At 45.3% G+C, this 25,708-nt stretch overlaps 1 protein-coding gene across 1 annotated transcript in view; it reads right to left on the bottom strand.

Annotated features, from left to right (window-relative positions):
• CMTR1 (cap methyltransferase 1) overlaps window positions 1–25,708 on the bottom strand; it is a 48,593-nt gene that overhangs the window by 4,682 nt on the left and 18,203 nt on the right. Inside the window, exons 6-20 of the mRNA XM_004043945.4 lie at window positions 24,934–25,005; window positions 23,671–23,765; window positions 23,500–23,572; window positions 17,999–18,197; window positions 17,126–17,244; window positions 15,164–15,260; window positions 14,707–14,839; window positions 13,801–13,980; window positions 5,749–5,805; window positions 4,922–4,979; window positions 4,340–4,408; window positions 3,226–3,357; window positions 2,188–2,310; window positions 1,419–1,510; window positions 637–705 (exon numbers count right to left, since the gene is read on the bottom strand). Of these exons, the coding sequence (XP_004043993.1) occupies window positions 637–705; window positions 1,419–1,510; window positions 2,188–2,310; window positions 3,226–3,357; window positions 4,340–4,408; window positions 4,922–4,979; window positions 5,749–5,805; window positions 13,801–13,980; window positions 14,707–14,839; window positions 15,164–15,260; window positions 17,126–17,244; window positions 17,999–18,197; window positions 23,500–23,572; window positions 23,671–23,765; window positions 24,934–25,005 (1,568 nt within the window). The remainder of the gene's footprint in view (window positions 1–636; window positions 706–1,418; window positions 1,511–2,187; window positions 2,311–3,225; window positions 3,358–4,339; window positions 4,409–4,921; window positions 4,980–5,748; window positions 5,806–13,800; window positions 13,981–14,706; window positions 14,840–15,163; window positions 15,261–17,125; window positions 17,245–17,998; window positions 18,198–23,499; window positions 23,573–23,670; window positions 23,766–24,933; window positions 25,006–25,708) is intronic.

Genomic DNA, 25,708 nt, shown 5'->3' with positions numbered 1-25,708 from the left:
TAAAGTGTAAATAGATACCTCAGTCTCCAGCCGCATGAAGCTCCCGAGAGCAGGGCTAAGCAGTGCCTTTTGGCAATAACCTCAGACCTCAGCCTACCCTGGAAAAGTGTGTCCCCCATCTGTCTCCTCCTGACTCTGTTCTCTTCCTCCTTTCCCTCTCAGGGTCCTGGAACTTTCCCACTATCTAACATTACAACGACCCTGGCCTCCTTCTCCCTCAGCACTGGGGGTCCCATTCCTTCAAACAATCCTTCTCTTTTTCATGTTCAAAATTCCTATTCCCTCAGCACCCATTTCTTACCTGAAAAAAAATTAAAAGGCCAGGTAATGTGCTAACAATGCTCAAGTGGGAACGGGTATTCATGAGGTGGGCTGGCACTCTCAGAAGCACATGCATCCTAAACAAGGATGCCTTAACCCCTCAGAAGGAAGTTCACCCACTGCCAGGCAGGATGGGGAGATCCTCCGGGGCAAGTCACCTACCTAGCACCCCCAAACAAACTTCACGGCAAGAATGGTCTTGTCTCTAACACCCACTTGCCTAGTGCCCTCCACTGAGCCCTCCTGTCCCTCACTGGACGGGAGCAGCAGGTACTGGCCAGAAAGAAGCATGGAGAGTAGGGACCACATGCTCACCTGATGGGATTCATGTCGGGCCGACTGGGCTTGGAAACGGCTTTCACAAATTTCTCGGCAAGCTGAATTCTACAATCCAAACAGTCTCTCTCAGAGGCAAGCCAAGGATGCCTCCACCAGCACCCCTACCCCCAGGGCATTTTCACAGCTCCAGTAGGAGAACCTTCTGAATCTGCGGCAAGACTGCTCTAAGAGGCAGCACCCATGTCCCCCAGGAAGCCCGCCCTGCCCTTCTCCACCGACGTCTTTATTCATGCCCCGCCCCTGTGGATTCTGACCTCTAATTTCACTATGTCGGTTGGTTTTCCTGAAGTGTGCCTTCAGCTGTGCTCAGTCACCTCCACTAGAACTTCAAGTATCATCTTTATTGTATGTGTCTGCCCTGTCACCCCAAAGCATGGACACCACCGTGCACCCACTCAGATGAGCAACTTAAATGGGACCACTCAAGCACAGGATATTTCTTCCAAGGAGTACCCCCTCTACCCGCAAGGTCACCCTCTTGCTCAACCTTAACATAAATACCTCAACCTGAGCAGCTGTGGCAAAATGGAGTGTGCTGGTATCTCTGATAACCAGGGCCCAAGCCCTAGCAAACTCTGAAGTGGCAACTCCAATTCTTACCCTGACTTTGGGACCAGTCAGTGGGTGGGAGGGGGAAACTCTCAGGATGTCAACAAGCAGAGAAGGCCTAGATGAGGGGCCACATCTCGGGAGGCCGCTGTCCTCCCAAGCTGCCCTGGCCTACCCCCACCCTCCCTACCCTGGGGCCCAGGTCAGACCGCTGGTTAAAGTGCTGCTCCCGAACGTCGGTGCCATTCAGCACAAGGACATCGAGGATGTGGATGGCACTGATCTTCCTCTGGGCCTTCCCCTAGAAGGATAAGTAAGTACACTGCCCACTCTGCCAGGCGTCAGCCTTCAGCCCCCACTACCCACCATGGCATGCTGGCTCCATTCTGCCTACAGCTGGGGGAAGGGTAGGGCTCTAAATGCAGGATATTTCTCTTGTCTCCCTCCCAGCTGCTCCTCAGCATCAGACTGGCCTGGGCTTCTGAGCAGGGTAAGATACAAGGCATTGGGTGATAAGGACCCTCGAACCTCAAACCCAGTGAGGCTGCTGCCATGGCACTCCAGCCAGGATCTGCCTTACCCCCCTTGCCAGCTGCTCCTACTGACTGTTCTGAATGTCACCATATAGATTTCATACTCATGGCTCCTGAGAAATAACAAGTCTCTTGTTTCCCAAGGGATCTCTGGTCAAAAACTAAATCAGCTGCTAAAAAATACCCAGTAGACTCACCAGGGCCCTCAATGCACAGAGACAATCGAGGTCTCCTCTGACGCATGGAGACTGCGCTCCTCCTTACCTGAACCACTGTGGCTTAGAGCAACTGCTCGGGGAGGAGTCATTATAAACCCTTACCCCAGCCCTGGGCCCTGTCAGCCACCACACAATGTAACCAAATTAACTCAGGGCAAAAGGCCAGGTTCAGCAGCCCCCTAGTCCCCTAGCTGCAGGGCCAACACCTGAGCAGAACCATCTCTGACCTCCCCTTTCAGCTCATGCACAATTTCCACAGATAGCAGAGTGTCCCGGGGCAGCTCTGTCTTCAGGTCTAGCTTGATCCAGCGGTCTGACTGGCGGCCATCCCACGTGTAGATCTGGGATTTCTACAGGCAGAGAGAAACAGCCAGGTAAGGAAGGCATGGAGATCGAGGGATAAGAGGCTTACTTCTCAAAAGAGCTTTTAGTTGGCAGCTACAAACTGATGGGACTGGGAAATGTCAGAAGAAAATGTCTATGAGACATTAAATCCATTATACTTTAGTGATAATGATAGTAGTGTTCTCCAGTGCCTCAGCAGAAGAGAAGCAGAGATCTGGCTCAGCCTTGGAACGGGTGCAGGGCACCACTCAAAAGACCTAAGTCCGTAATTAGCGGCCCTCAAAAAAGATCCAGTTTCGTATATGTCTAAGGTGGGTTTAGTGAAGAGTCCAGAGAGCAGAGAAAGAGAGAGTAAGTAAAATGAGAAAAAGACAAAGTGTGAGAGAGTACAAAAGAAGTAACTGAGGAAGACAGGATCAAATTATATAGAAACACAAGTCAAGAGTTGAAAGAAAAAGCAATGACTTTACCCAGTTAAGTAAGATAAAGAGCTTGCCAAGGCTTTCCCTCACCTCACTTTAGACTCCAGGGGGCCCAGGGTAGGGACAGGGAGTATCTTTGCAAGACGGGATGGCATGGGGTGGTGGTGGTGTTGCAAAGGAATGGCTGCATGGGCTCAAGCCAGATTAGCCTGCTGACCACTCTGCTAGCCTGGGAAGCTCTGTATCACAAGAAAAGTAGCAGTGTTCCCTTTAGCAATGCACAGAGTTGAAGAAACAAATGAAAGAATGAATGAATGACACTTGGCAAACTCAGAGGAAGAAAGGAAATGAAGTTTCAAGAAATACCTTCACTAGGGTCAAAGCAACAGCTACTTAATGCCAAGAGAACATGTACCAAGTGTGGCAGGCAGCTGTCCAGATTCCACAAAGGGCAAATCCACCATCCCAAGCTGGGCAGGAAGCCAGCTGCAGACTTACCCCCAGGCCGATGAGGAACTTCTGCTCACTGCCAGATACCATACAGCGGTAGTCAAACACAGGGCGGATCTTCTCCAGGGTTTTAGAGGTGAGCAGTGTGGGCTTGTAGCTGAAGATGTCAATCTCAGTGCCCTGCAGCCACGAGTCAGAGAAAACACTGCCGGGTTGGGGGAAGGGACAGTATGGGTGCCTATATGGGCTGGGGGCAGGCTCGACAAGGCAAGGGACAGGAAGCATTGGCTCTCTGAAATATGCTCCCCTGCACCCCCTTCTCTACCTAACTGTGCACTAAATGGGATCTATTTCCATCTGCTTGGAATGTTCCTGTAGGACCTATTAGGAGAGGCTGGGAAAGGAAAGAACACTGAGTCCCCAAGTACAGATCAATTTACCAGACCTATAAGAAAATGTCACCAGAATATAAAAGCTGCCCCTTCAATAAAACTAAAAGCAAGGATTCTCCAGCAGTTGGTTTGAGAACAGTTTAGTGATCTCTTTACCCCATTTAGAAAAATGTACACATACTATTCTTTTGAGGGCATCTTGAACCTCAGTCTCTACTCCCTGACCCCCACAAAACCAGCACAATTGCCCATGATCTGGGACAGATTTAAATGAGGCCCAAGTAAAAGCTGGAAGTTGAGTGGTAGAAGAAACAGGGCAAAAGAACTCTGAGGACCAGCTCACCAGAAATAAGACAAAGAACCTGGGGTTAGGCCAACCCTGCTGTGGGCTTCCCTGGCAGCTCCCTTCACCCTGTGCCCAGCTCCCTTGCCTAAGATCATCCCACACTCTATGTCTCCTTTGTAGGCAAATCCCACAGGACCCTGAACTTGCCAGGGTGACACAGCCAGAACCACCCTTTGGGTGGCAGGAATGCTGAGCACAAGCACTGAACATGAGAATCTTCCATTGGCCTGACTGTGCTCTTGGGGAATTCAACACCCTATACCAAAGGTTCCCACCTGTGGCAGCCTTAGCTCCGCCCCTTAGAGCCCATGGGGGGCATCTGCACAAGCCCTCTGGAGACCATGCATCTGGGGCCTCAGTGATACCATCCACATCTAGAGACAGATCTCTAACTTTTTATGTCCACCACAGATACCAGTCTTACCTGGATTAGCTCAAAGAACTTCGATTTAGGGTCGGAGGAAGAAGGAGCCACACGAGCCTGGTCTGGGATCTGAAATAAGACAGCAAAGAGCTTTGACTTTCAAATGCCCTTTTGACCAAGACCGTGTATGAGTATATGCAGGTGGAGGATAGGGTCAGACTGGGGAGGAGGAATGGCACACAACAAAGGAGGCTAGGCTGACAGGGATGGAGGTGGATAATTCACTCACTGCTCCCTTTCAGACCCTGTGGCAATGGACCCCAAAGGCTACTTCCTTTTCTCTGGGGCTCTCTGTTGTCAGTGCTGCTACATGGGGCCACCAGTTGCAAAACTGACACCGGCCCACCTCCCCACACCCCACCCCTTAGTCCTTTCTGACCCAGCTGCAGGGCCAAACCAGCAGTGAAAGGGCCAAGGAGGTAACTACCAACAATGCCGAGATGTCAACCTCTGGGATGCTGTGAGGGTAGCAGATATTTTTGGATGCGGAGAGACCCTAAGGTGACAGGATTGGGAGTCAACCCCATTCTTCTCTATGGCTTCCCTGCCCTGAAGCAGCAATGGGCTGGGGGAGATACTCACCCCCCAGAGTCGGAGGCACTCCTTCCGTATCTCTGCCTGTCGAGGCTCACTCAGTGTCCTAGGAATATGAAGCCAGTTAGTGATTAAAATCTCTAAGAGGCATAGGAGTGCCCCCTGTGCACCCCTCATATCCCATAGAGAGGAGGCCTGAATGAATGAACATGTGAGTGTACACACAGAGACTATGCTGCCACTGGCCCAGCGTGATTACAACACATGCAAGGTTCTCCTTTTGAAGACAGGAGCTCAAACATACACGAAATGGGATTACCTGCCCTTCTCACCACAATGGGAAAGGAGAAAGTGCCCTCCAGACGACCTGGATGCCAGGGTCCTCCCCGACACCCTTTTCAATCACCCATCAGCATGTTCTAGCTCCTCTTCTGCTGACACAGGCCACACTAAACCCATCCCAATGGATGTCACCATGCCCCACAAAGCTGAATTAGCTTATGTTCACCCCCTACCCGAGGTTTCTCTGATCAGTCCTACCTCTCCTCTCTTGATCACTCTTTACTCTGTGTCCCCTGAACATTATGTATTCTACTTGTGCTATGCCACTCTACACCCTCTGATGCACTGTTAATAACCTTTCCTGTATCCTTTTCCTGGGTTACTCTTATCTGCCCAAAGACAATGTAAAGTATTTGGGGACAAGGTTCATGTCATATGCTTCTCTGGCATCCTTCAGAGACCATAGCAGAGTATGAGAAAAAAGTAGGTGTTTTAAAATGTTTGTTGAAATGAAAAAAACAAACAGCTTGTGGGGAGGAAAAGTAAGATCTTCCCTTGAAATAGGTGGTTTCTGAAAAGTGGGCAACACTCACGTGTCTTGAACAAAGGCATGAATTTTCGCCAGAGCTTTGATCTGCAGACTACAGTGGCTAGAAGAAAAAAAAATTATTTGATCTCAGGATTACCAAAAAAGACAGGTAACCGACATCAGGACAGAGAGGTTAAACGGGAGCAGTGGCCATCTATATTTGGTGAAGGAGCTGGAGAGTTGAGAAAGAAACCCACACCCCTACCCCACAGTGCAGTTATGTGGGGCTTACTGAAGGATGAGGGTAGAACAGGAAAACCGAGTCACTCAGTTCTTAGATCCCAAGTCCTACTAAAAGGAAGCTTCTAATCCCACCCTTAAATAATCTGAAAGTAGTGGTGAGCTCATTCAAAGCCCAGATTCAGTTCAACTATAGACTAAGCTTACTCGACCTATGTATACTAACAGCCACCCTTTCTATTTTAGTCTTCACTGTTCTTTACACACAATGTCTGGCATTTAATAAAAAAATTATGAGGCATACGATGAAGCAAGAAAATGCTACCCATTGACAAGAGGGAAAACAGGCCAATAGAACAAGACCCGGAGATGGCCCAAATGTTGGAATTCTCAGATGGGGCCTTTAAGATAACTGTGATAAACATGTTAAAAGATCTACTGGAAAGGGTGAATGACGGCCAGGCGCGGTGGCTCACACCTGTAATCCCAGCACTTTGGGAGGCCGAGGAGGGCGGATCACGAGGTCAGGATATCAAGACCATCCTGGCTAACACGGTGAAACCCCGTCTCTACTAAAAATACAAAAAAATTAGCCGGACGTGGTGGCGGGCGCCTGTAGTCCCAGCTACTCAGGAGGCTGAGGCAGGAGAATGGCGTGAACCCAGGAGGCGGAGCTTGCAGTGAGCCGAGATTGCGCCACTGCACTCCAGCCTGGGCAACAGTGCAAGACTCCGTCTCAAAAAAAAAAAAAAAAGGGTGAATGACATATATAAAAAGGTGAAGATTTTCAGCAAAGATATAGAAACTATATTTTTAAAAGGCAAATAGAAATTCTAGAAATGAAAATATGTTAGAGATGAATAATTATTTTGCTGGGATTGGCAGACTGAACATAGTAGAGGAAAGAATCAGTGAACTTGAGGACAGACATGTCAACAGAAACCCAAACTGAAACATAAAAGAGGAAAAAAAGTGAAAAAAAAAAAACGGATCATCTAGGTATTGGGGACAATAGCAAACTGCTTAACATAAACATAATTGGAGTTCCAGAAGCAGAGGAAAGAATAAAACAATATATTAGGCCAGGTGCGGTGGCTCACACCTGTAATCCCAGCACTTTGGAAAGTTAAGGTTGGCGGATCACCTGAGGTCAGGAGTTCGAGACCAGACTGACCAACATGGCGAAACTCTGTCTCTACTAAAAATACAAAAACTAGCCAGGCATGGTGGTGGGCGCCTGTAATCCCAACTACTCAGGAGGCTGAGGCAGGTGAATCACTTGAACCCCAGAGGCGGAGGTGGCAGCGAGCCGAGATCACGCCATTGCACTCCAGCCTGGGCAACAGAGCGAGACTCCATCTCAAAAAAAAAAAAAAAAAAAAAAAAGGATAAAACAACATATTGACAAACTAATGGCCAAGAAATTTCCTGAAGAGTTGAATGAAATCAATCCACAGATCCAAGGTCAATGAACCCCAAGCAGAATAAATACAAAGAAAACCACATATAAATATATCAAGATTGAGATACTAAAAATAACAGATAAAATATTAAAAGCAGCCAGAGGGGAAAAAGACACGACATACAGAAAAACAACAGGTATAATGGCTGACTTTTCATCAGAAACAAGGGAAGCAGAGAACCATGGAATCATATCTTTAAAGTGCTAGGAGAAAAAACATCAACCTCAAATTCCATACCCAGTGAAAATATCCTTCAAAAATGAAAGGGAAATAAATAGTTTTTTTTTTTTTTTTTTTTTTAAACAGAGTCTCACTCTATCACCCAGGCTGGAGTGCAGTGGCACGATCTCGGCTCACTGCAGCCTCCATCTCCTGGGTTCAAGCAATTCTTTTGCCAGAAGGGAGTTTCGGCATGTTGGCCAGGCCAGTCTCAAGCTCCTGGCCTGAGGTGATCCACCTGCCTTGGCCTCCCAAAGTGCTGGGACTACAGGCGTGAGCCACCATGCCCAGTCTAAATACATTATTTTTATTTATTTATTTATTTTTTGAGACGGAGTCTTACTCTCTCACCTAGGCTAGAGTGCAATGGCACAATCCCGGCTAACTGCAACCTCTGCCTCCCAGGTTCAAGTGATTCTTCTGCCTCAGCCTCCCGAGTAGCTGGGATTACAGGTACCCGCCATCATGCCGGGCTAATTTTTGTACTTTTGTAGAGACGGGGTTTCACCATGTTGGTCAGGCTGGTCTCGAACTCCTGACCTCAGGTGATCCACCTGCCTCAGACTCCCAAAGTCCTGGGATTACAGGCGTGAGCCACCATGCCTGGCCTAAATACATTTTTAAATAGACAAAAGCAGGGAATTAGTCTCCAGCAGACTTGTACTACAAAGACAGGCTAAAAGAAATTCTTTAGGGTGAAGCGAAATGATTCCAAATAGAAATCTGGTTCTACAGGAAGGAATGAAGAACACCAGAAAGGTAAGTATGTCAGTAAATACCAAGGACCTTTTTAAAAAAATTAGATATATATGTGCATGCGTGTGCATCTTTAAAAGACTATAAACGGTTTAAAGTAAAAATAGTAACAATATAGAGTTTATATAAAAACAAAAACAAAGACAAAAGAACAATAGCATGTATCACGTTGTAAGGTTCTTACACTGTTCATAAAACAATGAAATAGTTTTGGAAGGCAGACTGATTACTTAAAGGTGCATATAGTAATCTCTAGAGCAACAATTGAAACATAGCAAAAAAAAAAGGCATCTAAAAAACCTCAAGGAGATAAAAGGAATACTAAAAAATACTGAATTATTTTAAAAATACTGAATTAATTAAAAAATACTGAATTAGCCCCCCCCCCCACACACACAAAACAGAGGGAAGAAAGGAAGAGAGGAACAAAGAGCAGACAGGATAAATAGAAATCAAACAACCAAGATAGGGGATTTAAAGCTAAACATTAATAATTACACTCAATGTAAATGCACCAATCACCCCAATTAAAATGCAGAGACTTTTATCCAGATCAGACTGGACAAAAAGGTAAGACTCAACCACATGTTGTCTATAAGAAACATATTTAATCATAAAGACAAAGGTAGAAGGATAAAAAAAGACCATATAAACACTAAGCTAAAGAAAGCTTATGTGGCTATACTAATGTCAGATAAAGCAGACTTTCAGACAAGGAGTATTACTGGAAATACATAGGGTATTTCATAACAATAAAAGGTCAATTCATCAAGAAAACAAAACTATCTTAAATGTGCATGTGCCTAATAACAAAGATCCCAAATAGCTGAAGAATTGACAAAACTAACAGGAGACACGGACAGCTCAATAATCATAGTTAAAGACTTTAACAACCCTCTTAGCAGTTAACAGAATAAGTACTCAAAATATCAGTTAAGATTTGGAAAATTTGAAAAACACTATGAACCAACTTGACCAAATTAACATTTATAGAACATTATGCCAAGCAACACCAAGACAGAGCATATGATGGGCCATAAAATAAGCTTCATTAAGTTTCAAAGGATCAAAATCATACAGAATACATTCTCTGAGAATGGTGTGACTAAATCTAATAGATATCTTGAAAATCCTAAATTATCTGAATATTAAATACAACACATATACATAATCTATGAATCAAAGAACAAATCATAAGGAAAAAATTTAAAATATATGAGCCATAGGTTAATTAAAAGACACATATCAAAATGTAGGAGATTCAGCTAAAGCATCCTTTTTTTTGAGACACGGTCTCATTCTGTCACCCAGGCTGGAGGGCAGTGGTGCGATCTTGGCTCACTGCAACCTCTACCTTCTGAGTTCAAGCGATCCTCCTGCCTCAGCCTCCTGAGTAGCTACCACAGGTGTAAGCCACCATGCCCAGCTAATTTTTGTACGTTTTGTAGGCACAGGGCTTCACCATGTTGCCCAGGCTGGTCTCAAACTCCTGAGCACAAGTAATCAACTGCCTCAGCCTCCCAAAGGGCTGGGATTACAGGTGTGAGCCACCGTGCCTGGCCCTAAAGGATCCTTAAAGGAAAATTTATAACATTAAAAATTATATATATATACATGTATGTGCAGAAATTAAAAAACCCATCCTAAAATTTATATGGAATCTCAAGGGACACCAAATAGCCAAAATAATCTTGAAAATGATGAGCAAAGTTGGAGAACTCACACTTTCTAATTTTAAAACTTCCTACAAAGCTACAGTAATAAAAACTGTCTACTACTGGCATAAAGACAGACACATAAACCAATGGAAGAGATAGCCCAGAAATAAACTCTTACATATATATGGTTAAATGACAGATGCCAAGACCAATCAATGGGGAAAGGGCAGTGTTTTCAACTAATGGTGCTGGGAAAACTGGATATTCACATGCAGAAGGATCCTTACCTAATACTCTATACAAAAATTAACTTAAAATGAATCAAAGATCTAAATGTAACAGATAAAACTGTAAAATTCGGCCGGGTGCAGTGGCTCACACCCGTAATTCCAGCACTTTGGGAGGCCGAGGCAGGAGGATCACGAAGTCAAGAGATTGAGACCATCCTGGCCAAGAGATCGAGACCATCCTGGCCAACATGGTGAAACTCCGTCTCTACCAAAAATACAAAAATTAGCTGGGCGTGGTGGCATGCACCTGTAATCCCAGCTACTCGGGAGGCTGAGATGGGAGAATTGCTTGAACCCGGGAGGCAGAGGTTGCAGTGAGCCGAGATTGTGCCACTGTACTCCAGCCTGGTAACAGCAAGACTCCGTCTCAAAAAACAAAAAACAAACAAACAAACAAAAAACTGTAAAACTCTTTAAAAACATAGAGGAAAGATTAATGACACTGAATTTAACAATGATTTCCTGCATATAACACCAAAAGCACAAGGAATAAAAGAAAAAAATTGGTAAATTGGATTACATCAAAATTTTAAACTTCAGTGCATCAAAGGACACAATCAATGCAGTGGGGAAAAAAAAACCTACAGAATCACAGATATTTTCAAATCACATATCTGACAAGTGATTAATATCCAGAAATATATAAAGAACTCCTACAATTCAACAACAACAACAAACAAACAAACAAAAAAACAATTAAAAACAGCCAAAGGTCAGCCAGACATGGTGGCTCATGCCTGAAATCCCAGTACTTTGGGAGGCCTAGGTGGGCAGATCACCTGAGGTCATGAGTTCAAGACCAGCCTGGCCAACATGCTGTAACCTGTCTCTACTAAAAATACAAAAATTAGCTGGGGGTGGTGGCTGTAATCCTAGCTACTCCAGCTACTCACAGGACTTGTATCCAGAATGTAAAATAATTCCTGCAACTTAATAAAAAGGCAAATCAATTTTTTTAAATGTTCAAAAGACTTGAAGAAGCACTTCATAAAAGAAGATATACAAATAGCCAATAAGCACATAAAAAGGGGTTCAATATAATTAGTTGTCACAGAAATACATATTGAAACCACAATGATATAACACTACATTGCACCAAATGGTTAAAATAAAAGACTGATAATACCAAATGCTGACAAAGACGTAATCAGAACTTCACACTTTGCTGAAAGGAGAATAAAACAATATACATAAATTGTTCTATTGTTTTTATATATAATATACTTTTTTTTTTTTGAGACAGAGTCTCACTCATTGCCCAGGCTGGAGTACAATGGCGCAATCTCGGCTCACCACAACCTCGCCTCCCGGGTTCAAGCGATTCTCCTGCCTCAGCCTCCCCAGTAGCTGGGATTACAGGCATGTGCCACCATGCCCAGCTAATTTTGTATTTTTAGTAGAGATGGGGTTTCACCATGTTGGCCAGGCTGGTCTCGAACTCCCAACCTCAGGTGATCCACCCGCCTTGGCCTCCCAAAGTGCTGGATTACAGGCGTGAGCCACCGCGCCCGGCCATAATATACATATTATATGTATACTATATACATATACATTGTTTTATTGTTTGTCTATACACACACACACACACACACACACACACACAGCGTTTTAGAAAACTATGTGGTATTTTAAAATAAACATACATCTCCTCTATGATCCAGAATTTCCCACTCAGGTATTTACCCAAGGGAAATTACAACATTTGTCCACCAAAAACTTTGTACAGAAATGTCTGTATCAGCTTTATTTGTAACAGCCCCAAACTGGAAATATCTCAAGTGGCCATTGACAAAAGAATCCTCATACAGTGGAATGGAATACTAGTCAGCAAGAAAAAGAAACCAACTAACATAATATGAATGAATCTCAAAAACATGAGGAGGAAAAAAATCCCAGACACAAAATACAAAAGTAAAACTAACTTGTGGTGATAAAAATCAGAAGAGGGGTTACTTTGGGGTTGCCTGAGTAGGGGCACAAGAAAATTTCCTTAGGTGATGGAAACGTTTTTTATCTTTTTTTTTTTTTTTTTGAGATGGAGTCTTCCTCTGTCACCCAGGATGGAGTGCAGTGGCGCAATCTCGGCTCACTGCAAGCTCCGCCTCCTGGGTTCACACCATTCTCCTGCCTCAGCCTCCCAAGTGGCTGGGACTACAGGCGCCCGCCACCACGCCTGGCTAATTTTTTTTGAATTTTTAGTAGAGATGGGGTTTCACCGTGTTAGCCAGGATGGTCTCGATCTCCGGATCTTGTGATCCATCTGCCTCAGCCTCCCAAAGTGCTGGGATTACAGGTGTGAGCCACTACGCCCGGCCACATTTTTTATCTTAATAGGGATGTAGGCTACAAGGATATATGCATTTGTAAACTGATTATACACTTAAGATTTGCATTTCACTTACAGAATTATACCTCAACTTTTTTAGAAAAAGAAAAGTGGCTGGTTATAGAGTTGCTTAAACACTCTGTGTTATTGGAACCCCTGAAAAGAATTCCAGTTCTGCCATGCATCTCTGCACACTTGTTCAGCCAAAAGACATGTTCCATAACCCAGAAGTGTTACAAAGCCCTAGCCAGGCGGGTCTCTGGGCCTGTTTGCTTCCTCATCTATAACATGCTGAAGTTTACTGTCTGCTCCACCTTGGTGCCTACCATTGCTATCAAAATGAGGGCGCTTATATGGCAGTACTGTGGAAAGTTAAAACACCAGGCAATACTGCAAAAATAGGAGAGAATAGGATAAAGACTTCCTCCCCTTCTATGATTCTCCAGGGCCACCTCTATCTTCAAACTTCTCTGGGGGACTTAAGGTTGGACCCTTAACTAAGGCCTTTCCAACACCTGTTTAGCCCCCTAAGAGAGCATTTTCTATTGAATCACTACTACTATACAACCCTCCAGCCTATCTCCAAACACTTTTTTCTAAGGCCTGCCCACTGAGAAAACTAAGCCAAATGTCACAACTTTAAATTATTACCACTAACAGGGAGTGGGGAAAACAAAGAAGATACAGAAAACAGCATTTGGATCACCAGCTGGGGAACTCATGAAGAAATGGCAAAAGTTTGGGCACTTCCAAAGCATGTTGTACACATGCTTTCCATCCATCTCCTGCCTCCAAACAGGGACTTCACCAGGCAACAAGCATGATGGCCTTTTACAACCACCAGCAATTAAAGGGAAATTACTCCTGCCTCCAGGGACACAGGCTGCTCTGTCAGCTTTCACTGTTATACACAGGCTCCTGCAGGCAGGCCTATACTAGCCAGGCACCTACCTGCCACCCTTGGGATATGGCATGGCAGCAGGATGGGGGTCCCTGAGGGTAACTAACCAAAGTCCCAGGGAGCCCTGAAACCAGCAGACCAAACCCAGTTGCCAATTTGTCAGGGTTGACAAAGTGATACCAAGAGCCAACCATTCAGTCTTTCACTCTCTGGTCTTCCTTAGGACCTCAGTGTTACCAGCAAAAACCAGCCCATTGGCTTACCTCTCATTGGACCGTATCATGTAGTCAGTAAATTCATGGTCTCCCTTGATCACCTCCAGGGGGACCACCAAGTTGACGTCGGAATCCGTGTTCCGCAGCTGATTGAGTTTAATATTCACTGCGAAGAGGTAATCCCGAACATCATCTATGCCCACCTTCAGGCCCTTGCACACCACATACCTGGCAGAAGATACTCTGTCACTCCACCGAGCAAGGGCTTCCTCCCCATACATTCCTTTCCCCCCAACCCCTTGTGGAATCACAAAGCTTAACGGCTTCCCTGTTCAACCTTAGGCCTACGCACAAAGAACAACACAGACCCTTTGTGGTGCTAAAGTTCCCCTCAAATCCTTCTCTGTTGAGCTCTATTTCTACTCTCTATCGCAGTAGTTCCTAACTTCCCTGTGACAGACGGGCTGTGTCACAATCACCTGGGGAGTCTGTTAAATTACAGATCTAATGAATCAAACTCTCCCAGGAGAAGGCCCAGAAATATGTGTTTGTAACAAAGCCACCGGGCAATTCTGATTGGTTGCATTTTCTCTCACCTTGTGTGTGGGCAGTGTCACACTGGGACCCCAGTAGTGCCTCTGGATAGCGGCTCCGTGCCCCTTCCCAGCCCAAGACCCCTGAAGTGTCCCTACTATTGGTCACTTTCTCCTTGGCCAAGCTGAGAATCCCTCACATAAGCATGGAGCATAAGGCTTGGAAGAAGGAGGCAGAGGCTGAACTGGCATATCACAAGACCAAAAGATCCAGGAATCCTGAATCCTGTTGGCTCTCATCACTTCTTTAAAGTCAAGGTTTTAAACGTAGCTTAAGAGGTCATGCCAGAGAGATGCACCGTGATTTGCTGTTCTGACATTTAGCCAATTAATCTGGCTAATATAGAGAGAAAGGCTTCACCTCTCTGAGTTGGCAGGACGGCTGGTAATAGGCTTGAAGAGACAAACTCGTTCAAAGCAGCAGTACAGCAGGTAGACAAGCCCCACACTAAACGGTGTGAACAGGTCAAAGGTTTTACAGATGAAGTGGCCTCCTAGATTAGAGAGAAAACACCAAAAGCAGCCAATGGGTCTATTCCAAGAGATGGGTGAAGTAGTCTTGGGAGTAAATATGACAAAGTCAAGGAAACCAGCACCTGGGTCTGTTAAAACTCAGAGACAATTTAAGGGGGAGAACCACCTTTGGAGGGGACTTTGAGGATTCCACAGCCCTTTCTTCCCTAAATTACTCATTTAGGTACCTGTCCTCTAATATAAGCAGATTTTTTTAACTTCCCCACCAACCCCTTGTACATGTTCTTGTCCAATAGGGCCTCTAAGTGGGTCCTGGGGTGAGGAGACAGCTGAGGAAGTGTCACCTGTCCGGACAATGGACAGCGCCATGAGGAACTGACACAGAAGCAGCTGCTTGCTGAGGATCTCCTGCAGGTTCTCCTGCCCCTCCACCGAGAAACCCTGAAATGAGAGCACAAGGAATGGGGTGGGAAAGAGAAAGGAGAAGGACTGAGAATAACATCACTACCTCATCTTCATCGAGAGTTCTTGAAGTGTTTTCACTAATCACCATCTGATTGATGAAGAAGCAGCTCAGTGTTGAGTTATTTTAGAAGGTCACTGGGCTTGTTAGATGGAGTAAGCACAGGACCCAGGCCTACTACTGGACCAGCTCCACTTTCCTGCTCTATCATTCTCAGGGGATGGAACCAAGCCTGCTTTTCCAAGGAGATGGTTTAGAAAGTGTTTTAACTCATGGGAATCCAGGGAAGAGTAAGGCAGAACAGAGGCAAAATATTGGCTAGTCAGAGGTCAACCACAACATAGGAAACGGAATGCTCTGGTGAGTCCTAACAAGACCAGGGAGTGAGTGCAGTAAGAACACTCTGCTTCGGCTTCCCACTCTGGTGAAGGAGAAAAGTTAACTTTCCTAGTCACAGTAATCTCTCTCTGTTGACTCAGGTTTTACTTACAATACCCCCTTTCCTGTCCTAAGACCACGGTGCCTCTTGTCTCCAGCTGGCAGACTCTCTGGCCAGGGTATTTACCGAAAGAATGTGTGATGCTATTTCTAGAGTGGTCTCCCTCCTTGTGAGATCCCAGCAGGAGACAGAGTCAGGCTTACATAAAAGTAAAGGAGGCCAGGGGACATCAGGTGGCACAGTGTTGTTAAATGGGTACAGTTTCTGTTTTGCAAAATGAAAACTTCTGAAAATCTGTTGCACAACAGTGTGAATAGACTTAACACTACTGTTAACACTTAAAAATGATTAAGATGATCAAATTTGTGTTTTTTACAATAAAATAAAGAAAAAAGGACGCTGCCCTCTATTAAACACGCCCCAGGTGTCCCTGACTCAGTTCTACAAAAGTGATAGCTAAAGGACTCAGGATAAGAAATGTTTAGGAGTGTCTTCCAGACTTAAAGATGCTTCTCAAAATGCATGCCTGATTATGGGGTCAATTAAAAAAAAAAAAAAGCCCAGGTCACCCCTTTACACTGCTGAAGTGCTGAAGCAGAAAGCCCTTGAGCTTCCAACTCTATAGCTGCCGCACAGCAACAGCTGCCTCATTAGCGCTATCAGACTCCCACATCTGCTCAGCCAGAGGAGCCCCTCCCTCACAGCCAGCCCCAAGCCTGTCATCTGTTGTTCCCTGCTGTGCAAAGTGCTTTGGTGAGCCTAGGCATCTTTGGATATCATACTGACATCCTGCCCACCTTCCTTCACTAGCCACACAGTTACTGCTTAAGAGGCCACCCAAAGAGTCCCAGAGGCTTTTCTCAACTCTAGCTATATGATCCTGGAGCAGCTGCCAAATTGTCTGTCCTTCCTCTAGAGTAAGTGGTGGCTCACTCCAGAAACGAATGCCTGCATTGTCAGATTACTGGGTAAGAGCTTCTGCTGAACAAAGCTGCAATGGGCTTCCCTCTGTGCCTCAAGCAGCTGCCCGTAGACAAGGCCTCTTGAACATTCACTTTAGCCCAGCCCTGACAAGAGCCTCCTGTGGATTCCCCTGTGCTGCCGTCTTTGGTTAGGTGGCCATCTGTCAGCCTATGAGAGGCTTACAGGTGACCATGTATAGACAGCCTCCACCAGGAGCAACACCAAGATCACCCTGCTCCAGGCAAAGGTATCCACAACATCAGTCTCTACACAATTATCATTTTAAAAATGTATAAAAAGAATAAAAATGCATTCCCTACAATCTGAACTGTGAAATACCATCTTTGGGAGCAGCTAAAGAACCAGATAAAACAAACAATTCTCAAACCTCTAAAATAACAAATCCTTAACGCATCAGTCTATGGAAAAAAGGTAACCTACCCCATCAGCCATCAGAAAATGGACACCCTTGCGATCTGTGTTATCCAGGACAAAATTCCGAAAAGCAGAGATGTTCTCTGGGCGGGTGATATCTCCATCTCCATCAATCCCACCCTCACCTGTCAGAATACAAGAGTCATAGTGAGTTCATCTGCCCTATACATGTCAGGAGCTGGGACACGAGTGCTCTGGGTCAGTGAACACGGGCATCAGGTGTCTCAACAACTAGGGCCCATCCTGCAAGGCTCCCTTACAGTGATGGACCAGGAGGAACAACAGTACTCTGCTATAATGAAACACAGTCCCAAAGGAGTTGACCAGTCAAAAGTCATCAACTCGTGGAACTTTCTCTTTAAGACCCAAGTTGTGTTTAAGGCACCTACATTTAGGCATCAATTTTGTAATACGGACTGTTCAGAAAGGACTTAGGATTTGCTGTCAAATTACAATCAACATAGAGCAGAGGGACTGCTGTGGGTTGCCGAGCTGTCTGCAACCCAGTGCATTCTGCACCTGGCACAGAGGGTGAGAGATGGGCATGGGTTTATATTTGTTAATAACCCTGCCAGTTCTCAGCCAGAGATCAGGCAGTTTCATTATCTCCTGCCACCACAAAAGCAGAGTGTTCCTGAAAGGAGGAATTAATAGGGCCTTGATGAGAATCTGCTGAGGGAGTGTTTGACCTGTATTCTGCAGGCCCAGGGTAAAAAGGGATAGTCCAGAGGGAACCAAGATTCTGACATGAACTGTGAAGCCCAGGGTAAGAAACCTAGGAAAGAAAATATGGCATGTGGATAACAACTGCTTCTGACCTGAAGTCCCCATAGAGGGGCTGTCCCTCATACCTCCTAGTACCCTCCTCAATGTCCCTACCATAGTAGGGTTCGAAGAGTTCACTGGAAGCAGAGTAGAAGTCCTCCAGCTTGAAGTCATTAGGGCCCTTCAAAGTCATTCCAAAGCCCTTTGCATGCCACTTCTTCCTCCACAGCACATACTCTGAGAAGCCACCTGGGCCTGCGCAGACATCAGCAAAGTACAGAAGCTCAGCTTCCCGGTCCTTCACCAGTGGCTTCTGCAAAGGCAAGTGGACGACAGGAGAGGAAGGAAAACAAGACAGCTCAATGGGGAACAGGAAGGAGAATGCAGGGAGAGTAAAATAAGCCTTTCAGCAAGTACAATCCAGAGCTCCCACCAGAGCCACAGCACCCAGGAAATGTATCTTCTGGTGATTAACACCCTTTAGTGTTGCCTCACCCACCCTCAAAATACCCACAATGCCTATCACATCACCAGGCCTAGCTCAGACTCCTCATAAAAACATCTTCATGGAGCCGGGCGCGGTGGCTCAAGCCTGTAATCCCAGCACTTTGGGAGGCCAGAGAGGCAGATAGCCTGAGGTCAGGGGTTTGAGACCAGCCTGGCCAACATGGTAAAACCCCGTCTCTACTAAAAATACAAAAAATTAGCCAGGTGTGGTGGCGCACACCTGTAAACCCAGCTACTCGGGAGGCTGAGGCATGAGAATTGCTTGAGCCCGGGAGGCAGAGGTTGCAGTGAGCTGAGATCGCGCCACTGCACTTGAGCCTGGGCGACAGACCGAGACCCTGTCTCAACAAAAACAACAAAAAACATTTATGGGTATCTGACTACATTTTTTATCTCTCAAAGAGTGTTTTCCTCACCATATCCTGCCTTTCCAGAGTCCTACTGAACAGAATACGCCCCACATATACAGATAGGGAAAAAGAGGCACCAAGATACAAAGTCACAAAGTAATCTGTTCACAGCCAGTCTGCAACAAAGCTAAATCAGGGTCCAGTTGGCCTAGCCACTAGACTCAGGTCTTCCTGTCCAATCAAAGGCTAGGGGGCTCTAACACCCTCTCCCAGCCACAGGAACCTCCCTTTTCCCATCATAGCCTCTGTCTTCCTTTCTCCCCTTCCTCCTTGGCTCTCCCAACCACCTTTTAAAAAATCCCAAATAACTTTTTATTTTGGAATAATTTTAGATTTACAGAAAAGTTGCCAAGATAGTACCCCTCACCCAGTTTCCAGTTTTGTTAACACCTTACACCATGGTATGTTTGGCAAAACTAAGAAACCAACATTGGTACCTTACTATTAACTAAACTCTACACTTCATTTAGATTTTCACTAATGTTCTTTTTCTGTTTCGGATCCAATCCAAGACACCACACTGCATTTGGTCTCTCTCCTTTTTGCACTCCCTTTTTTCTTCTCCTGCCCAGCACTGGGTGTGGGGTTGAGGCAGGGCACAGAAGCTGACAAGACAGAGAGGGAAGGAAATACTGGTGTGCAGCAACAGCAGCTTCCAGGCAACGCTCGGAGCACCCAGCCAACTCAGGATTGACTAATCATCATTTGAATTTTGGCATAATTACATTTGTGGCCCCTTGAATAGCTTTCGCTCTCTCTCCCCAGGTTTTTTTTTTTTTTTTTTTTGGCAATGAGGTCTCACTCAGCCCATGCTGGAGTACAGTGGTACAATAATAGCTCACTGAAACCTTGAACTCCTGAGCTCAGGCAATCCTCTTTCTTCAACCTCCTGAGTAGCTGAGACCCCTGACACACACCGCCACGCTCAACAAATTTTTTTTTTTTTTTTTTAGAGACAGGATCTTGGTATATTGCCCAGGCTGGCCTCAAACTCCTGGACTGAAGCAATCCTCCCACTTCAGCCTCCCACAGTGTTGGAATTACAAGTGTAAGTCACCATGCCCAGCCTAGCTTTATCTCTTAACCTCACATTTATGCTGAACCCAGTACTGGACCATATTGTATGTTTATACTTCTCTTACACAAATGCTAGGTATGCTCTTACCCACACCTGAGCCCTAGACAGTGAAATTCTACCCACCCTCCACAGCAGACAGGATGAACCATTTGCACTGGTGACAACAACAAAAGGTTGAGTTCTACAAGTGAGTAACTGCAAAAGACTATAGTTGGCCTCAGACCATGATGAACACTCAGCCAGAAGGGGCTTAGGGACCTCAGTCTTCCCTCTCTACAGGTTCGGCATGGCTGAGTGCTGGTCTGGAGTTCTGCAGCTGCTAGATAACGATCAGAAAGCTTTAGGGGAAACAGTCCCAAGAAAGAAATAGACATACTAATGTTTACAACCCAATCACTTATAGGTGAAATGGGCCTTTCTTCTGATGATAGCTATCTGGCTTTATCAAAATAGTGAAAAAGTCTCTGGAGAAAGTGACTTTAGCTAAAAATAAATATCATCCCGTGACAAGCCCACTCCAGGCATGCTGGGTCTTAATCGTTCTTTCCCCACTTCCTTACTAAGCCGCCCCAGCATTCTTTGTTCCTGAGCCATCGATTATTCATCTTTTTGGATTATATTCATCTGCACACAAAAAAGACCTAATGGTATTTGCCAAGAACATTATGTAGCATCTTCGAGTCAGCATGGTGGTAATGAGGCAGGGGTCACAAGTTTTAGCCCTACACATACTGCAAAGAGGGAAAAGCAAGGTTCCTTGCCACTGGCCGTGCCCTCTAAGTGAACCACTGGTCCAAAGGAAGACTGGGAGAAGGATGCGGAATGATCGATGCGAACACCTCACCCCTGCAAAGGGGGCATGAATATGACCTCGTTCTGTGATTTCAAGATGTATGGCCCTTATAGTTCATGGCCAGGAAGTCTTTTCACAGGAAGGACAGCTGGGGTTCTTAGCCCTGCTACTTACTGACTGTGCAGTCAAGGACAAGCACACAATTTAAGTCATTAAGCTTGAGCTTGCTCAGTTATAAATTGGGACTGATACAGGTGTTTCTCCAGGCCGTTGTAGGACTAAATAAAGTATCCTATATTGAAGAGCTTTACAAACTGTAAAGTATTAAACAATTAATGCAAGATGATATTGTACTCAATCAGATCAACTTCCTCAGAGTCAAAACTCTTATCCTTTTCCATGTTTTTCTCTTTCCAGTGGCGAGTACAGCAGCACTCCACACTCAACGGAAATTAGACAAATGATGTCTAATTTCCTCAGCTAGGACTGAAACTTAGAGATCTACCTTCAGTTGTCTTCTGCAATGCTTCACAGACAATGTATTCTTGTCTCAACAACATTCCCAGGCACTCGAACCCCTGACATAATGTAACAGTTTATAATATGCTTCCATATACTCCAAGGATCTAAATTTCCCTCCTTCCTTTGTCTCTTCCAGTTCTTGCTTATAGCTTCTTTATTTTCCTCCCCTTGCCCCCTTTCTCCTTTACCATAACCTGCAGCACCACAGACCTACTTAAAAACTTCAGAGGTGGCTGGGCGCGGGAGCTCACGCCTGCAATCCCAACACTTTGGGAGGCCAAGGCAGGCGGATCACCTTAGGTCGGGAGTTTAAGACCAGCCTGACATGGAGAAACCCCGTCTCCACTAAAAATACAAAATTAGCCAGACGTGGTGGCACACGCCTGTAATCCCAGTACTTGAGAGGCTGAGGCAGGAGAATCACGTGAACCCGAGAGGCGGAGGTTGAGGTGAGCTGAGATCGCGCCATTGCACTCCAGCCTGGGCAACAACAGTGAAACTCTGTCTCAAAAAAAAAAAAACTTCAGTCTGCTCTCTCCATCACTTGTTATCACCTCCTAACCTCTCCACATTCCAAGCTTCAAATTCTCCTGCTCTTAGTCTATAATTTGCCTGATCCAAGAGCCACTATGACCCTAGCAAACATGGGTGTGTGCCTGGGCCTTCAGCCACTCCCTCTTCTGCTGGGGACTGCTCTAGTGTCTCTGCTGGCCTGAAAACCACACCAAGCCTGTTGGGCTTGGCTGTAACTCTGGTCCTCAGGGGAAAATGGAAATGAAAAGAGAAAATAAAACACCAGGGGCTCGAGAGAAATCACTTTTTTTATAGTGAAGCGTAGAGAAACATCTCTGAAAGGGCAATTCTCCGTGGCCACTAACAATCAATTCAGGTCAAGAAGCTGCCTGAAGCACTACAAACACGGCTGCCTTTTCCTATGTAACTAACATCTCTACCCTCAACCTGAATGGTACAACCCTGGTGCCTACTTCATTTTCATGACAGCAAAAGGCAATAACCAGATACCAGCTGCTGGAGGCATTTGTATACAAAAGCCAAAAAAGACACTGTGACTTCCCATCAGCTTGACAGAGCTCCTCTGCCAGGCAGGGGTTTAAAGGAAATCATTTGGAGCTCAGAAAATTAAATCAACATTATATCAACCTAATTTTCTCAAGATGCTAATTCCAAGAGCGCTTTTGTGCTGCCTGCTGGTACTGGAGAATGGGAAGGGAGACCTGGGAGTGAAAAATGAGTAATGGCTGGAGGGGCTACATGCCAGTTTTGCCAGCAAGGAGGAAGCAGTTAGGTAGGTGGAGCTGAAACATTAAAGAACTTGGAAAATAAGTTTCTTTAGCCAGTGGATAATCAGGGGGTCTAGTGGAATGAGGGTGAGTGAAGCAGAAACAGGTTTGGGGATAGCTGGCTCCTGGCCCTATCACTGTCAAACAAAAGTAACTTTCTAGGACCGGGTAAAAATGCTTTGAAACCCTGAAGGGAATTCTAGAATGAAATTTCCTTTTTTTCTTTCTCTATCACTATGGAGAGTCTATGTTCAGAGAAATGAGATGCAGCAGAGTAGAAACTCATTTTGCTTTACCACTTCTTGAAAAGGGCCAAAGCCTTATAATTATGATCCCACGCAAAGCTTGTTCAGAGAGGCAGAGAAGGAAAGTGGCCCAGTCTAAAATTACAGTCTTAGTGCTGGGACAAATCTTAAGAGCCTTTTGGTTCTACCCTAGCCCTCTGGAAGGTTAGTACGGTTCATTTCAGAATGAGGCAGCTGAGGCCCAAAGAAGGTATAAACTTAAGTAATCCATCCTGCTTCATAAATGCTATGTCATGTCCCTCCTCACCACATTCCAACAACACAGGCTAGATTTTCAGATACAACACTGATTTTAAATAGATCAATGAAAATGCCCACTGAAATGCCCACATTTCATCCAACACTCAAACCATATTTCCCAGTACTCCCCTCTCATTACCAGAAACAGCACCCAAATCAGGTGATGTCACCAAGTTTCAATTTGGAAAATAAGCTTGCTATATAAAAACAGTATTCACCCTTCCACTCTACCTTCTGTAGGGTTAGGGGCTCGGATTCCAGGACTGAAGCCCTGGAGACAACTGCTTCACTCCTGGGACCACAGAAGCACTGTGGGACCCTATCTGAGGAGCTCAAAGCAAAGTATCTCCATCACACAGTCAGAATACTCTCCTAGCATTGAACAAATGGCAATGGCTGAGCCACTGAAACTTAAGCCCTCTTAGCACCATGAATTCAGAAGCAGAATCTTGTTCTCACCCCATAAGAGTCCCGCGGATTTGTGAACATGCGATCAAATACAAAATCCATGTTAGCCATCTTCATTGCTGCCCTGCAATAAAGCAAGACAGAAAAGTACTAGATGTACTAGGCTCAATTGAAAAGGTAGAGCAGGGAGCATCAGGGGAGGGGAGGGAAATGTCAGCAAACCTGTTTAGAAAGAAGACTCCTCGGATCATCTCATAGGGATTGGCCCGAGTCCGAGCTCGCCGCATCTCTTCCCCATCCAAGACATCAAACACGCTCTGCCCAGAGAATCAGAACCTCAAGGTGAATTCCAGGATAGGAAAGGGACCTTAAGAGCCTGCAGTGCCCAACTCACAGCCCTCCAAGGAAAAAGATTCCTGTGGCATCTCAGCTCTGAAATGTCTCACTGTGTGACCTTACACAGGCTGCTCAATAACTCTCTCAACTACCTTGCCGGTAAATTGGTTAAAAAAAAAAATGTAAACAGGTGCCTGGCACATGGCAAGTGGCTAAAAAACGGCACCCGCTGCTACACACAGAGCCACCTCTGGGCATTGCTAATCCTCATAGTAAATCTGTTTCTCCATCCCATACCAGCAGCTACTCTCCAAGAGATCAAAGTTCTGGTATGAAGGCTTACCTGACTAGACCTCACTTAGAGAGAGGAGAAACAAATAAACAAGACTAGGGTTTTCTGATGGCACCTACCACACAGTAGCGATCCCTTCTCTCAAACTCCCCTGACCAATTTCCTCTCTAGATAAAGAAATCCTCACATTACCTGAGTTCCAGTCACCTTATGGATATTCCCAACCCTATGCCTGCCAAAAAATAAAATCTGTGAGGCTAGTCTGAGGCCTGCCTTTTTCACCAACCCATTTCCTCCTCAGAGTTTCCCTGGCTCATTCTGCCCACACACAATGTGATTCTCAATTAAGACAAAAAGTGTCAAGGGGAGGCTAACATTTACCCAGGTACTTCACACCCACTATTTCATTTAGCTCTCACAACAACCCTGAGAAAAGAGTATTTTCTCCTCATTTTATAGATGAGGAAACTCAAACTCAGAGAGGGTAAAACCACCGGGCCAAGGTCACACAGCAAAGAGCTGCAGATCTTGGATTTGAATCCTGGTCTATCTGATGCTAAGGAATGACTCCAAACCTTTTACTACACCAGGCCCTCTCAGGATTACAATGAACAGACCCACTGAGATTAGGCAGATCCTTTCTTGGCTGCTGACCACAGGGACAGCACAACACCCACAGGGCAGAACAGTCACCCAGGAAAAAGACAATTTGCAGATATGAACCAAGCTATGCATCTGATCTCCAGCAAAAATCTTAACTTTAGCTTCCCACAACCCACTCAAAGGAGAAATGGAAAAGTCCAGCAAATCACCTCCCACAAGGTTTTCATTATCTGGTTCTAGCCACAAGACCTTACCTTACACTGCAACACACTGTGAAGCAGCTCTTCCCCACAAAACTCTGTTTCATCTTCAATAATCATCTTTCTCTACAGGGAGAAAAAAGCAGTAAGTAATGACCACGTGTGACTGCAATTGTCGGGGATGAATGAAGAAATTAGGGTTCCAAGTAAGTAGAGCAAGAAGGGACTTGGTTCTCTGCCAAGAAACATCAATCCCTGAAGGGTGGGAAAGAGAAAATCCTAAATCCCTCTGGCTATTCTCCAGATGGCTGTGAGATGAAGCACCCCCTCACCCCCACCCCAGGAGCTCTGAGTAGAGCACCATATGGACACAAGACTCATGAATGCTGAGGCTGGGAACACCAAACAGGAAGGAGACATTCAAGCTGTCTAACCCTGGAGCATGGAGGCAGAAGGATGGGGAATGCCTCAAATGACAAAAGCTTGTCCTTCCACCAGGAAGCCTCTCTGTGATGAGTACAAATACATGATACCAGGCACTGACCTGGTAGCATTTCAGAAAACAGGGACGCTAAGGGGTCTCACAGGGATATCAAGTGCAACCCCAAAATGAGTGAAGCCACCTCTAAACCAGTGAAACTCAATCTCTTTGGTCTCAGGTTTTACACTCATAAAAATTATTGAGGATCCTAAAGAATTTTTGTTTATGCGGGATAGGTAATAGGTAATCTATTATCTAGAATTCAAATAATTATATTATTAGAAATTAAAACAGATTTTTAAAATATTTTTAAATTCAGTTTAAAAGGCTAATGTTAACATAAATATT

Source organism: Gorilla gorilla, chromosome 5 (genome assembly GCF_029281585.2).
Source record: "Gorilla gorilla gorilla isolate KB3781 chromosome 5, NHGRI_mGorGor1-v2.1_pri, whole genome shotgun sequence".
In the NCBI taxonomy this organism is placed as follows: Eukaryota; Metazoa; Chordata; class Mammalia; order Primates; family Hominidae; genus Gorilla; species Gorilla gorilla.
Note: the sequence above shows the minus strand (reverse complement) of the source record. Positions and strands in the feature narration are given on the sequence as shown.